The 14,640-nt window shown below is 37.2% G+C and overlaps 1 protein-coding gene across 3 annotated transcripts in view; it reads left to right on the plus strand.

Annotated features, from left to right (window-relative positions):
• LOC113409504 (septin-7) overlaps positions 1-11,356 on the plus strand; it is a 129,410-nt gene extending 118,054 nt beyond the window's left edge. For 2 of the 3 annotated variants that reach the window (XM_026663498.2, XM_026663497.2), the window contains exons 12-15: positions 3,752-3,772; positions 6,820-6,955; positions 10,389-10,528; positions 11,099-11,356. In XM_026663498.2, coding sequence (XP_026519283.1) covers positions 3,752-3,772; positions 6,820-6,955; positions 10,389-10,528; positions 11,099-11,138 — 337 coding nt within the window. In that variant the 3' untranslated portion in view covers positions 11,139-11,356. The remainder of the gene's footprint in view (positions 1-3,751; positions 3,773-6,819; positions 6,956-10,388; positions 10,529-11,098) is intronic. The other variant, XM_026663499.2, reaches the window with a different exon arrangement.
• The last annotated feature ends 3,284 nt before the right edge of the window (positions 11,357-14,640 follow it).

Raw genomic sequence — 14,640 nt, forward strand, 5'->3', positions numbered from 1 at the left:
GGCCGCCTAAGAAGCTCGGGCAGCCCCTGGGCCAGCGGCAGTCTCAGGCCACCATGTCCCGCCTCCCTCCCCCCAGCAGCAGCAGGAGTTTGAGTGTGGGAGGGGGCTGAGGCAGGGCATTGGAGTATGGGATGGGGTTAGGGCTCTGGGCAGTACTTGCCTCGGGGGGACATGCCAGCTGCTTCTGGGAGCCACAGAAAGCCAGGTAAGGAGCCTGCCAGCTGCCCCCTCACCCTCAGCAGCAGCAGGGGTCCCAGGTGCCCCCGCCCTCCCATAGCACCCAAGTTTTAGTCAGGGGTATATAGGTATATGCTGGTCACTGGCTGTGCATTTTCTGTTTACTGCCCATGACCTGTCCATGACTTTTACTAAAAAATACCCGTGACTAAAACGTAGCCTTATTTATCACTAAGACCTTTCTATTCAGAGCAGGTGTTGCCTATGCTTTGAGTTCTCATAAATGTCTCGATTAGTACTGATGTGGTCTTCTCTTGCAGAAGCATGGCTCATTATTTTACCTCCTGCCACCAAAACCACCCCAGTCACTTTACTACAGTCCCTGGTTTGGCCTTTTGAGCTGGATGTATTTAATAAAGTCAAAGATGCCCTTCTGAACACTTTTTTCTCTGTGGCAAATCTCATCAGTTTAGGATCCTATTAAGAATCATAGCACTTCATTACTGTGTAGCTGAGGTAAATAAAGAGTAAATTTATATGTTAGTTGGCAGCTTGAGCCCTCAGTTTCATTCATCGTGGAGCTACTGTTATCTACAAATACCTGATTTAGTCCTTGCAGACAAGCAAAAAGATTTTCTTGCAGATTTTGAAAGAACTTCAGATCCTAGACCAGAGGCCCATAACCTTTCAGCATCCCAGTTCCTTCCTTATTAATTTTTAGTCTCACTCAGATTCCTGCCTCCTTTTCAAATAGAGAAAACTGGGTTTGCTTACTGTCATTTTGCCTTCTACCTCTCCAGTATCTTATAAGTACACACACACCACTACTTTGCTTCAGATTGTTTGCTCCTATTGTAAATTCTTACCTTGCCCTTTTTTGAAAAATAGAAACATTTCAGATTTTTATATTAATTAAAAATGGGCTGTCACTGTTCTCACCAAACAGTTGCTTCATCCATAAGAACTTTTGAGCCACAGCATCTGTTTTATAAGTATTGTCACAAATTGAAACACTGACAATCTTTAAGGGTCTATATTTGTATCCAATAACTTTTTATTAAAGGAAAAGAAGAGCAAAGAGAATGGAGTCAAATTATATAGTTTTCATGAAACAGTACACTTCAGTAACAGTTTTAATAGAGTATTTTCCTTTATTTTGGGGCACTTTTAGAATTATGTACAGTTATCAGTAAGAGTACAAGATGTATAAATTTGTTTGTAGGTTAGAACAGTAACCATACATTCCAAGGGATTGATTTGAAAAGAATGTAATTAATGCAACACAGCTTTTTAATGCAGATGATAACTTTCTGGAGCTACTTGGGTTTTACAGCATAACTCCTGTTTGACTCTGACAGTGCAGACATTGGATTCCTTGCTCATTCTAACAGGCAGGATAACTGGTCACCACCCACATTCTCCCACTCCAGAGCTGCCTTACTGTGCTTTTCCAGTTTTGATTCCTGCCAGGTTTAGAGCAACGTATAGGAAGATGATCTCTGTAGCCACATCTGGCTGCCATGTGTATTCTTTCATAGAAAGAAGGAAAAGAAAACAAATACGTTTCATTTGTGCCTCCCCTCTGGAGTCTTAGGCTTATTTTTGCTCTCACTAAGAAACTTCTACTCTCTGTGGCTGATGTGATTTCTGGGGCTGACACAGACAAAACCATCTGAGGCAATGCTTGAGCCATTTTTCTTGTGCTGTGACAGACAAAAGCAGTCCCTTCTTTCTGCAAAGTGTCTGACACCTCTGGCAGATCGAGTTTGTGGTTCTGACTTATTTCAGAATTTTTGTGGCTGTTAGGGGAGCACGTGAAGTGGGTGAGCCCATTCATAAAACTTCAGAAACCTTGCATTCACCTTGCTAGTGATTAATCAGAGATTTACTGACCTCAATGGAGCACTCTCTCTATCAAAAGTACTTATGGATCATTTTTGACAGCTGTATTTTGTAATATTTTGTATTAAATGTTGAGTTTATTGTGGCTACGCAGTTCCTTGTGAGAAAGTATTACTTACACACACACACACTCTCTCTCTGCTCCTGGTGGTAATGTAAACATATTAGCCTTTGCAGCTCTGTTCCTTGAGTAAATTGTTAGCTCATTTCTTTGAACAAACCTCAGTGATTGACTATGAAAACAGAATTAGTAATATGTGCTACAAGATATATTCTGTATTGTCCAAATGCACCAAAACAAAACAATTTTTCTGGCCTTGTAATGACTGCCTTGAATTCCTCCCTTGCTTAGCAGATATTCTAATCAGCTGTTCTACAAATAACACATTAGCTTAAGAGAAATCCAAAGCATGTTTTTTCCATGATTACGTAGCCTTTTTGTATTTTAGGTTTAGTGTCTGATTCCTTCACATTTTCAACATCATCCCATCTCTAAAAAATATTATGTCAAAGGGTAACCTTCAGGTATATGGATAACTTGTCTCTTCACACTATGCAAATAAGTGTAACTGTACACGTGCACTGTGTGGCATATACAAAAATTGGCACTTGAAACCAAAAATGCTTAATTTGAGAAGTCCTATATTCACTTTTTGATGTGAAATAGACATTTTCAGTGAGATTAAAAATAAACCATCTTTTTATTATCAAAAGGTATATATTTGTATAAATGACATAAAGATAAGCCTTATCTGGCTACAGATATGTTCAATAAACTGTCACACAGAGTAACAAAATACGCAATGTGTAGATCCTTTTAACTGCTTCTTAGCATAGACTGCTTCTAACTCCTTTTGACTGTGTTCCTAAGATGTTTATAACCTTGCCACAAACCCAAGATTCTACGCTTCCTATAGACAGGACAGGAAATTCTAGGGAGCAGTCCTAATAATATGAATGGCTTCATACTGTGTTGCAAATTATTTAATGTAAAAATACCAGTTCCTGAAGGCTGAAACCTGATCTTTTCTTCTGATTTTACTATTGTCAGTGAGATACTAACACAACAAGCTCAAATTAAGATACCATACTCCATGTAAACTTAATTACATTGTATGCTTTTTAGTGCTGTTGAGTATAGCCTCCTGTGAGACCTCTGCTGGCCAGTAAAGTTAAGTGCTGTTTCTATAGCACCTGAACAGTCTTTCTCTTTAAATATAACATCCATCATTCACTTTTAATATAATGACCTTCATTAGGTGACAAATTTTATAAGGCAAATAAGCCTAGAGATGGATTACTTTGGTTTCAGAAAGCTTACTTAGAGCAAGTAGTTAAGTTAAGGTCACTAAAATATGTAAAATCACTTTAAAAGCATGCGTACTTTAGTCACACCACTGTAGGTAAACTGTCTTTGAAATATCTCTGCACATCAAATCTGCATTAATATTTACATGGTGTAGTGATTAACTAACTGAATTTTGAAATAAACATAACCAGCTTTAACTAACAATCTTTCATTTTACTGTGGAAAATTTGCTTTTGGGGGGAAAAAAAAACAAATTTTAATTAGCTTTAGGAATCTATAATGAATTTGCTTTTTTAATTACTGCTTTTTAGTTTTTGTGGTTTTATTTAAGCATGCTAAGCCTCTGTATTTTTTGTTTTTTAGATTTGACACAGTTGAAGGCATGTAAGTGGTTATTTAAATTTTTCCAAAGACTTCAGACAAAAGCTCTTTAAACACATAAGACCTTTAATGTTAAGTGTTAAAAAATTTAAGTTTTCCTGTTATTCAGCTTCTGCATCTGTTTTTACTTTAGTGCTTTTTGTTCTAAAACTGCTCTAACATTTTAGATTAAAAGTTATAAATATCTTCAGTGACAAATATTCTTCATAGAACACTCCATCTTATTTTTGAAAGATTTCGGTCAAATTGCATGAGAATAACAAAGACTGGAAGAGCACTATAGTGGTTGAAGATGTATGTAAATTATGTAATTCACCCAGATTGGCTCTGCAGTCTCTCGTTAGTTCCAGAGTAATAGTTATATTAGTGCTTATTGAGAATTTAAGTAATGAAAATTCCACATCTCTAAATTTCCAGCTGTTTAAGGAGGGGTTAAACTGGCAAACTTGTTAGTTCAGTCAAATTCATTTGACTATGGTTTTATCATACAAATGGCTTGCAGAGGTTCCACTTTGTGTATACATAGAATAACATAAGCTTTCTCTAAACCTTAAAGAGTTAATATTACACATGTATATTATTTTTTATGGGGAGGGTGGGAGTGTTCCTGATGCTTTATTGGACTTCCCTTTTCCTTTGTGCTTAAACCCCATTGATTTCTGTAGATATTGCTTATCAGAATGAGAACCGTGTACTGATCCACTCGTAAAGAACTCCACAGTAGATATTGGCCTGCTAGCTTACTGAACTCTCCATGGAGGCTAAGACTTGACATTTTTGGGGAAATCTGAACAATTTTCTTGAAAATATGGCTTGGAAGACATACCTACCCAATTCTTAGGTTCTGGTGTCATTAGGTAGCCAGTTCTGTTCCCATTTGAAGTCAATGGGGGTCTTGGCAGTGACTTAAGTGGCAGTAGGACTGAGGCCCCTAGGTCCATGGTTCTTTACATAGAATAGAAACTTTAAAACTTTACATGTCTCTCAAAGAAAGGTATGTTAATATCTTCAGGAAGCTAGATTTTGTAATGTTTTGACAATGTGTTTGTTTACACAGAAACACTACTACTCAAATTCACTAAAACATTACAACTGATGTTGCACACTCCTCTCATGAATTGGTTTTATGTATTATGGTACTGGGCTTGTAATCAAACAGCACTCCAAGTTATATGCTATTTTCATCAACAAAAGGTACAGATGCTAACAATCAACCTTTGTACAGTAAAAGTAAATCCTGAATTTGGAGTAGGATCAGTTTCCATTTGAAATCTAGTATGCTGCTAACATTTGGTCTGCTGCTCTAAATTTTGCAAAGCAGTTCAGATACATCTCAAAAATACCTAAAATTGTCACCTTCTGAAGCACATATTTGAAAATGCTGGAATTTAAAAACTGTTCAGTTGGCCTTGATTTCATAGGATACATTTCATTTTCACTTCATTAGTGGCAATCTCATATAGCTGAGTTATACGTAAAAAATGAGCTATGAATAGTCAAAACAATTCAGACATGTTTGACACACTCTCCATTGCACTGACTACACATTTTGAACCCTATTTCCCTCTCCTAAAAGAATGAGTTGCAAGTTTTGAATGAAAGGGGCACTGCATATTAGAAATGCTTTACTCTACCTCAGATATTTTTAGGAGAATTCTGAAAGCATAAAACACATTCTTGCACAAAAAGCAAATACTTTATTTTTGATGTAATCACACCTAGCAACTCCAAATACAGTTAGCTTTCGTAGATGAAGGTTGGACCATCTTAGATGGATAAACATTCCCTGCTCATTTATCATTTTTGTTTTGTGTGTGTGTATGTAAATATCCAAGAGAGTGATAACACAAACAGATGTGTGTATATATATATATATATATTTATTATATTATTACATCCATATGCTTGCTAGAGCTCATTTTTTTCAAATGTTTTTGAAAAACATACATGTTCAGGCTGAAATTAATTTGTTCCGGCTGTTCTTAATGTTTCAGTACCAAAAAATTACTCTTACAAGGGGCTGAGTGTATACATTATCTAACCATTAGCCAGAAAGAGTGAAATATATAATGAATCTATGCTGGATTTTACAGAACATTGAAGACTATAACATTTCTAAAATGCTATTTTAAACTGAGTAGCAAGATTAGTAAATCAGTTGCCTGAAAGTGTCTGGAAAAAATTAAAAACATGTATTTGAATTAGGAACATTTTACAAAGCAAAATATTCCATGCTAATAACACTTCCACAAATAAATCTGAAGTCCAACTGCTCAAAACCTCTCAAAATTACTGTGCGTTCAAAAGAATCAAGCACAGGAAAAGATTGTATTTAACACAACGCTGAAATTATGAACTTACATTTATTTGATAATTCCCTTAGAAATTAAGATTTAAAAATCAGTTTCTCTCTACCTGCAACACTTTCTTTTTCTCTTGCTCTGTTCTAGTTTAAGGCTATCTTTCCATTTTTGTGTGCACAAGTATTTTGGTGATTGGAGGGGCTGTAGCGTTGGAAGATCACTAGGAAGATGCCACTTTTATTTTTGAGTTTTCATTACTGAATTTTTCCTGATTTGACTTTCCCCTAGCGCAGTGGTTCTCAACCTATTTACCACTGTGGGCCGCATCCAATACTACCTCTTTTGCCCTGAAGATGTCACATGGGCCGCAGCTCTGTGCTGATTGGGCCAGAAGCAGCCCTCGGGGCACAGGTTTAGAACCACTGCCCTAGCGGTTCTATTAAAGGTAGTAAGTAAAGAATTCTCAACATATGACTGCATTATATTTAACCTAAATTTAAATATTAAAAAATGTAAGATGTTTAAACTATGAAATAAATCATATGTCTCTTTTCATAGTTTAACATTGGTTTGATCGAACATATGCAGTCTTCTGAAATTAAGAACATTTAACTTAAGATGGAGGCACATGCAGACGCATTGTTCCATTTAATGTCTTGTTTTTTGTTTGCCTTGCCTTTCAATGTCATCTTGTATTGCAAAAAAGATCACTTCCTTATTGGTTAACCTGCTCTGGGTTTATGGCAGGAGCCCTCTGGCACAGATGGAAGAAGAGAGAAGAGAGCATGTGGCCAAAATGAAAAAAATGGAGATGGAAATGGAGCAGGTCTTTGAAATGAAGGTCAAAGAAAAAGTTCAGAAACTGAAGGACTCTGAAGCTGAGGTAACCAAAATGTGTATTAAATGACAATAACGTGCTCATTGCTGACAATGGCGAGAGAATCCTTTCCTCAAAGACACTGTAACATACACATGTTTTGGAGGTTCCCTCATGACTCCATAGTTAAGAATATAACCTTAAATTAGAATTTAAATGAAACTCACTAATAATTACCCAAGTTACACTATTTAAATAAAGGAGGCAAGCATGTATTTTCAAGATAACTTTCACATTTAAACATCCCCTCGTTTCACTTCCATAATCATAGCATGCTAAAAATCTCTCCTCTAGTGTCATGTCTGTCTTTTGGTGCCCTAAAACGTTACTTTGGACTTCAGCTAATTTATGCACTATATAATGTGAATCTTTTATCAATAATAAAGGCCTTTCTTGAAATCCTTTGACTACTCTGCCATAATGCCTGTAACAAATCAACCAGTTCATGATGGTTAGCTTAAGGAGTAGACAGGTATTGCTTGCAACCGTTTCAACTTTTGTGACTTTTTAAAATTGAAAATTGTATAATTTGATTCACTCACCTCTCGTGTCAGTTGTTTTAGATTGGGCTAGTCTGTCATACAATGGCTTTGCCAATATAGCTAAACCAGCAAATCCACCTTCTGAAGACACAGCATATACTGGCATAATGACTGTTTTGCCAATATAAGCTGCGTCTATAGCGATGTTTTGGCTGACAAGCTGTCTGTCTGTTAGGGGCATGATTTTTTTTTTTAACCACACAGCTTACTGACATAGCTACACTGGCAAAACTTTGTAGTGCAGACCTGGGCCATTACATGTTTATACAGTTCTTAACACAGTGGGGTTCTGATCCTGATTGGGACCTATGGGCACATTTGTAAAACAAATCAAACAAGTGGATTTTGTAGCTCTGCTAGGAGGCAGCTTCTCCAAAGAGGCCTGGTGCAACAACCATACCTGCAAATTAAAAAAATCTTAGCAGGCCTACAGGAAGCTTGGAGTAATAGAAGCACTTACAGAACCCCTGCCAGCCACTCTTTGAGGAGCCAAGGAGGCAGGCAGGACAATGGGAGAGAAGTGGACAGTGATACCCTGCTACTCTTCACTATCCAGCCCGGTTGTCCTCCCCCACTACCCAAACTCTCTTCTATTACATAACCAGTCCACTAAAGTCTGCTTCCATAACCTCTCTCAACCCATATTGCCTTCCCAGTGTATGCTTTCTGCTCCCTATTGAACTTGTAAACATCTACAAAATTAAGTTGTACAAGTTCAAAGACAGCAGAGGGGGTATAGACCGGGAGATTTGAATTGGGTTCAGGGAGTATGTCTGAGTACTTTAGGATGAGTGTACTATGGGCCTGGTGCACGAAAACATATTTCAGGACACAGGTCATGGAGGGAAGAGATGTAGAAGACCTGGAGCATGAAGAAAACTGTACTGGACATGTGTTCGGAAGAGGTTGGAGGGTTACAGAGAACATTGGCTACGTGAAAGGAGACAAACATAAGAGTGACAAGGGGTGTATTATTTATTCATGTTAAACTCGGCACACATTGGTACACTTTCAACATGGATAAAAGCACAGACCCACCTACCGATCACCACAAAGTCTTCAGGAGAGAGCCCTGCAGAGATTGGCTGCTTTACTATGGTGGACTTTCAAAGGCCTTATCAGAGCATATATTGTTATATCACAGTTGCATTTTAACTTTTGCTAATAGTCCTGGAAATTTTTAACATAGTTATGGTTGTTGAAGTTATATGGTTGCTTGTCAGTGCAGTCACGTAGAATCAAGAAAATCACCAGTTACATCAGTATTGATATCTAAACCAATTTGCATCTTACCACCTATACCATAATATCCAGATGTTCCTGGCCTCCGTTTTACATACAGCTGCCCACAACACACACTATAATTCCTAATAGCCATACTCAAAACACAACCTTAACCTTAACCTTAACTTTTACTTCAGTTTGGGAAGAATTCATGTAACGTATTTAGATATGCTTTTACATTCTGTCAGCAAAGATACCTTAACTTTAAGACTGAGTTGTGAGAGGTGTGTGCACTCTAGATGGCTCTGTTGATAGTACATTAGCAACCGTAACTTTGTCCAAGTGTTGTATGTGGGATATAATATAGGTTAAAGATCAAGGCTGCAATGCTTTATTTAAATGAAGTTCTGAAACGCCTCTGTTTTCAGTGAGATTGAATGCTGAGAGATTGTTTGGCAAACAGGTAGAGGAAGGAGTTCTGAAGTGAAATCAAGTGTGAAGGCAAGAGCAAGAGACAATACAAGGGGCATTTGGGAAGGAGGCTTGAGAGGAGCACTGACAGCAGGTGAAGGGTAGGAGAAAATAAGAGCAGCAATGTAAATATAGATTGGGTTGTGCACAGCTTTAAAAGTAAGAATTAAAAGCTTGTATCTGATATCAAAGGGGAGAGGAAACCAGTGAAGGGAGTCAGGCCTGGTCTACTTATAATTTAGGTTGACATAGCTACAGCACTCAGGGGTGTGAAAAATCCTCACCCCTGAGACCCATAGCTTTGCCAACCTAGTCCCCAGTGTAAACGCAGCTAGGTGAATGAAAAAATGTTTGTTGACATAGCCAATGTCACTGGAGGAGGTGGAGTTCCTACAGGGATGGAGAAACCCCTGTTTTTGGTGTAGGCTCAGTCTGCAGTATGGGGTTATGCTGGCACCATGAGGGGGCGTATGGTGGACTTTTTAATCGAGAGGAGAGTGGAGGGAAGGGGAAGATGAATAGCTATTGCCAGTGATATGTCCAGAGGATGTCAGTCATTTAGGCCCGATCTAGACTAGGGGGAAAGGTGGTGTTTTAAAACATGTTAGCTAACCCATTTTAACATGTTTTTAAACACCACTTAGCAGCTAGTAGAGAGATTTTTAACACCTTGACCCTATGCTCTCCCCACCCCCAGAGAGACATTATAGAACAGGTGGTCTGCTTCAAAAGCAGTAGATCTAGCATGAAACTGAAGAGACTCTTCTATTGATTGTGATTGGCTAGGTGGCTGGTTGGCTATGATCAGTGCTTATACTGTTCTAATCATCTTGTGGCTTTGTGCTCCCCCGTCTGTCTCCAGCTGTTTGTTTCTAGTCTTCTGCTTGGATTGTAAACTCTCTGGGCAGGGACCATCACTTTTATGATTGTATAATGGGATTGTGGCTTTGAGGCATTAGAGCATTATAGATTATAAAGGCAGGAGGTATAGTCCGCATGCTCAAGAAGTTTGGAGGGAAGATGGTGAAGAAGATAGGTTAGAAGTGGTAAAGAGTGGAATCAACAGTTTTGGTCTCTAACCAGGGTCCTCACTTAGTTACAGTAGCTGATGTGGCATACTGTACAATACAACTCCTAATCTTGTTCCTAATGTTGCAGTGTTTGTGCAGTTTTTGACTATGTACTTTGCCTCAATTTCTTAGCTCCAACGACGCCATGAGCAAATGAAAAAGAACTTGGAGGCGCAGCATAAAGAATTAGAGGAAAAGCGCCGCCAGTTTGAGGATGAGAAAGCGAACTGGGAAACTCAACAGCGTATTTTGGAACAACAGAATTCTTCCAGGTACGTAGGATTTTTGCTAAAGTTGTTTGTTTCTAATGTTCCACGTGTTCTGTAATAATTATTATTCAAAGAAAATTTGATCATCTTAATACACCTCTACACAGCTTGACCATCAAAATTTTTGCTTGGCCCATTCAAAATGTCACACTGCTTTTTCGTATGTATGAGCATATTTTGGAAACGGGGAGAACCCTAGCTTCTATAGCAGGCACATATGTTCAGTAGTTGCTAAATAAAACTAACCTCAACAGGTACCATTCATCACTGTAGGAAAACTTTATTAGAATTTGAAGGCTGATTTAATTTAACTTACTTTTCTTTGGCTTTTATTTGAGGGCTGGGAACTCAAACATCTGACTGAAAGCATCAGATCTTCCATCTCCTGGAAGTAGGAGTGTAATGGCAAAAATATTGCTATGCCAGTGCTGTGTGCATAGTATGCCAAGGAAAATTCCTTCCTGTCTCTAAACTAGGACAGCTGAAAATGGCATATTTTAAAAATATATACATAATGTGCTAAATATTTTTGTCCATAAAATGTTTTTATTTTAAAATGTTTTATTTTCTTAGAACCTTGGAAAAGAACAAGAAGAAAGGGAAGATCTTTTAAATACATCTATTGACCACCAGTTATGTATTAGTTGCCAATATGCCAGCCTGGACATCAGTGTTCGTTGGATCCGTTTGACCAATTTTGCACCAGTTGTATCCATAACAATGGATTTAACAGCATGACAAATTTTTTGTTAATTTTGATGGAGATTGAGATGCCTTGAATTGTCTAGGATGTTGTGTACTTGGAAAAATAACAGCTCTAAGTACTTTTTCCTTTTTAAAACAGATGTCATTTTAATGCAAAAGAAAACATTTTACTGTTGTACAATCATGTTCTGGTGGTTTTTTTTGTTTACAGGATATTCCAAAATACAAGGACTCTGGAAGGTTTTCAGTGAGGATAAATTGCCATAATATGATACAAACTATGCTTCTCTATTATAATACAAGAATTCCATTCAGTGCAGCATATACAATAATGTAATTTAGTCTAACACAGTTGACCCTATTTTTTGACACTTCCATTGTTTAAAAATACACATGGAAAAACAAACTTATAGGCTTACAGTGCACCTAAAAGCTTTTTATAACAACCCTTCTTTGTTTTGGATTCTTTAAATATATGCTATCCTCATTTAGTAACTTCTTTAGCCAGAAGAATTTCATTACTGCTTCATTTTTGTAATAACATTTAATTTAGATATTTTTTCATATATTGGCCCTGCTAAATAGAATATAGCTTCTTTCATATGGTAGGAACCAGTGAGTAAATCTTTCCTTTAACTCCCTTTTTACATTTTATGGTAAGTAGCAGGAAAATGCATTTATAGATCATTTTTAGGCAAAATTGTGGAGTTAACTACCAACCTGTTTCTACCTGTGTGCAGTCCTTCTTTATTTTACTAGAAATGGGAATCATGGCCTCTTGAAAAAGTCACCATTTTGCATTTAGCTGTATTCATATACTGCATTTCTGTATTTTTGTTTGTATTGTAAAAAGTCACATAATAAACAATGTTGTGATGTAACCTGCTGATGTGTGATACGCTTTCAAGGAATTGCATAGCAAAGTATTCACTATGGGAAATATTTCAATGTAACCACGCTTAATTTTTATATCTAACTTTGCATTTAGTCTGTCTATATGTCAAGTTCCCAGTTAAGGGGTGGACAAGTGTATTCAATCTGTGGGTTATTGACCTAATAAAACATGTTTAAGTGGCTGAGTACTATACATGATTAATTGTGCCCTGAAACTTCAAACTAAAAACTTCTTATCCAGAAGAGGGCATCAACTTTTCATGCATTTTTTGTATTGTCCAAAATAGTAAGGTGTTCAGACACCTTTTCTGATATTTTCCATGGGTGAGTCTCCATTACTCCATCCAGAAGTTTTAAGTATTCATGGTTATCAATGGCACTAGGGGATGGCTGTAGCCTCTGGGATTTCTCCACTGCTTATCAAAAATGTAAGCGAGTCAAACTGAACTGAACTTGGTAGCTGGGAAGGTGGCATGTAGCTTGTAAAATGCTTGAACCTTACACAGGAGAATGTACTAAGCTTTATTTGCCATGATAAAGGCAAAAGAACTGAAAGATTCATGTTGACATTTTTCAGAAAATAGAAATGGCAGCATACTTCCCAATTTGTTCTACATTGCAGGAAACAATAGTTACCTGAAGGGACTTCTTTAATGGGGGAAGAGAATCCTAAAGACACTTTGCTTAACCAGATGTGTTACTTGGAAATGATTATAGTCCTGATTTGGGATAAGAATTTTTCCATTGTTAGCTGCAGAGCCTTCCTATTAATATTTTTTCAGGTGGCATTCTGACAACTGCATTCCTCTTAACCGGAATGATTAGAAAACGCATGACATACACACTGAAATGTATTTGCAAATGGTTTAATTACAACTGACCTTTTGCTCCAATTTGGCTTCCATGCATTTTACTGAAAATGAACACGTGTAGCCAGCAATGAGACTGGTAAACCAATTTCCAGTTTATTGTATTGATTTAATGGATAAATAAAAATTTATTAAATATGTTAGTTGCTTGCACAAAGGTCACTTGTATTATCCGGTAGTCATTTTGCCTTCTGTTCCAGTTTGTTTTTGCAGAGGATTCCCCTTTTGTTGGTGTCGATGGCACTCACTCAGATAGCCACACCCAGAACAAGGCTCAAGAATCATCTGAATTTGAGTTATTTTTATCATTCGCTTTGAACATAACACATGACTTCTTGCAATGTTAACATTCAGAATCCTGTTCTCTGCAAAATGGGTGTAGCTTTTCTTTAAGCAATCTGAATTGCAAGACCCTTTGTATTGTAATACATGTAAAGCTTCTTCATGCTGTCCCAATTGTTCCCCCAAGACACACTTTGTAGAACATGAGCCTCTTCGTGTGTGTGTGTGTCCCCAAAAAAATTGAATAATCTGAATTATAGAGGACTAGCAACACCTTTAACTGTTGTTCTGTAGCAATGTTGCTCTTAAAGCTAGTCAAATGCTGGGCAATTCCAACATTTGAACATTTCCTTTTGTCCCAAATCAGAAGGAAAATCCTTGCCCGCAAAAATGAAATGTGTGGAAAAAATCATTTAGGAAATAATAAAACAATCCTATTTAAGTGTTTTGTGTTGACTACGTTATAAAGATGAAACACAGCTCTTCAATCTGTCAAATCAGCATTTTCCAAAAGAAAATTGTTCCAATGGAAAAGTTTCAACCAGTTCTAATTGCTATCTTTCCAAAAATATGTTGGGTTAATACGTGTGTGTGTGTGTGTGTGTGTGTGTGTGTAAATTTGTCCTGCAACTTTCCCAAAATAGGGTATGGTTTGACCAAAAGTTGGAGATTCTAGTCTGGTACACCAGATGCTGATATTCTTGTTTGCCTAACTGGAGCACATTTCTTCAATATCTAGCATTAGAAATGGCTTTTCTTTAAATACATTGTAATATTTTGAATTATTTAGTTTATATTAAAACTGTCCATTTTATTTACTAACAACTTCAGAACAAGAAAACTTGTTTAAAATCAAAGCAGGATTTTTGGATCACAGATATACCATAATTTGGCTGTGACACTAGACATGCATCTTTATTGATTGGCATGCCATTAACTTTTGCCACACTTACTCAAACAATATAATATATTATTGAGGAATTCCGAATAGATTTTCATATTTGTGGAAAATACAGTAGGAAGATATATATACACAGAGAACATACCAACTCTTACGAGACCAATTAAGGTGGGCTATTATCAGCAGGAGAAAAAAAACTTTTGTAGTGATAATCAGGATGGTCCATTTCAAACAGTTGACAAGAAGGTGTGAGTAACAGTAGGGGGAAAGCAACAGAGGGTCCTGTGGCACCTTTAAGACTAACAGAAGTATTGGGATCATAAGCTTTTGTGGGTCAGAACCTCACTTCTTCAGATGCAAGTAATGCAAGTAGGGGGAAAATAGCATGGGGAAATAGTTTTTACTTTGTGTAATGACCCATCCATTCCCAGTCTTTATTCAAACCTAATTTAATGGTGTCCAAT

The sequence above is a fragment of the Terrapene carolina genome, unplaced genomic scaffold (genome assembly GCF_002925995.2).
Source record: "Terrapene carolina triunguis isolate 2854851 unplaced genomic scaffold, T_m_triunguis-2.0 Scaffold33723, whole genome shotgun sequence".
Classification (NCBI taxonomy): Eukaryota; Metazoa; Chordata; order Testudines; family Emydidae; genus Terrapene; species Terrapene triunguis.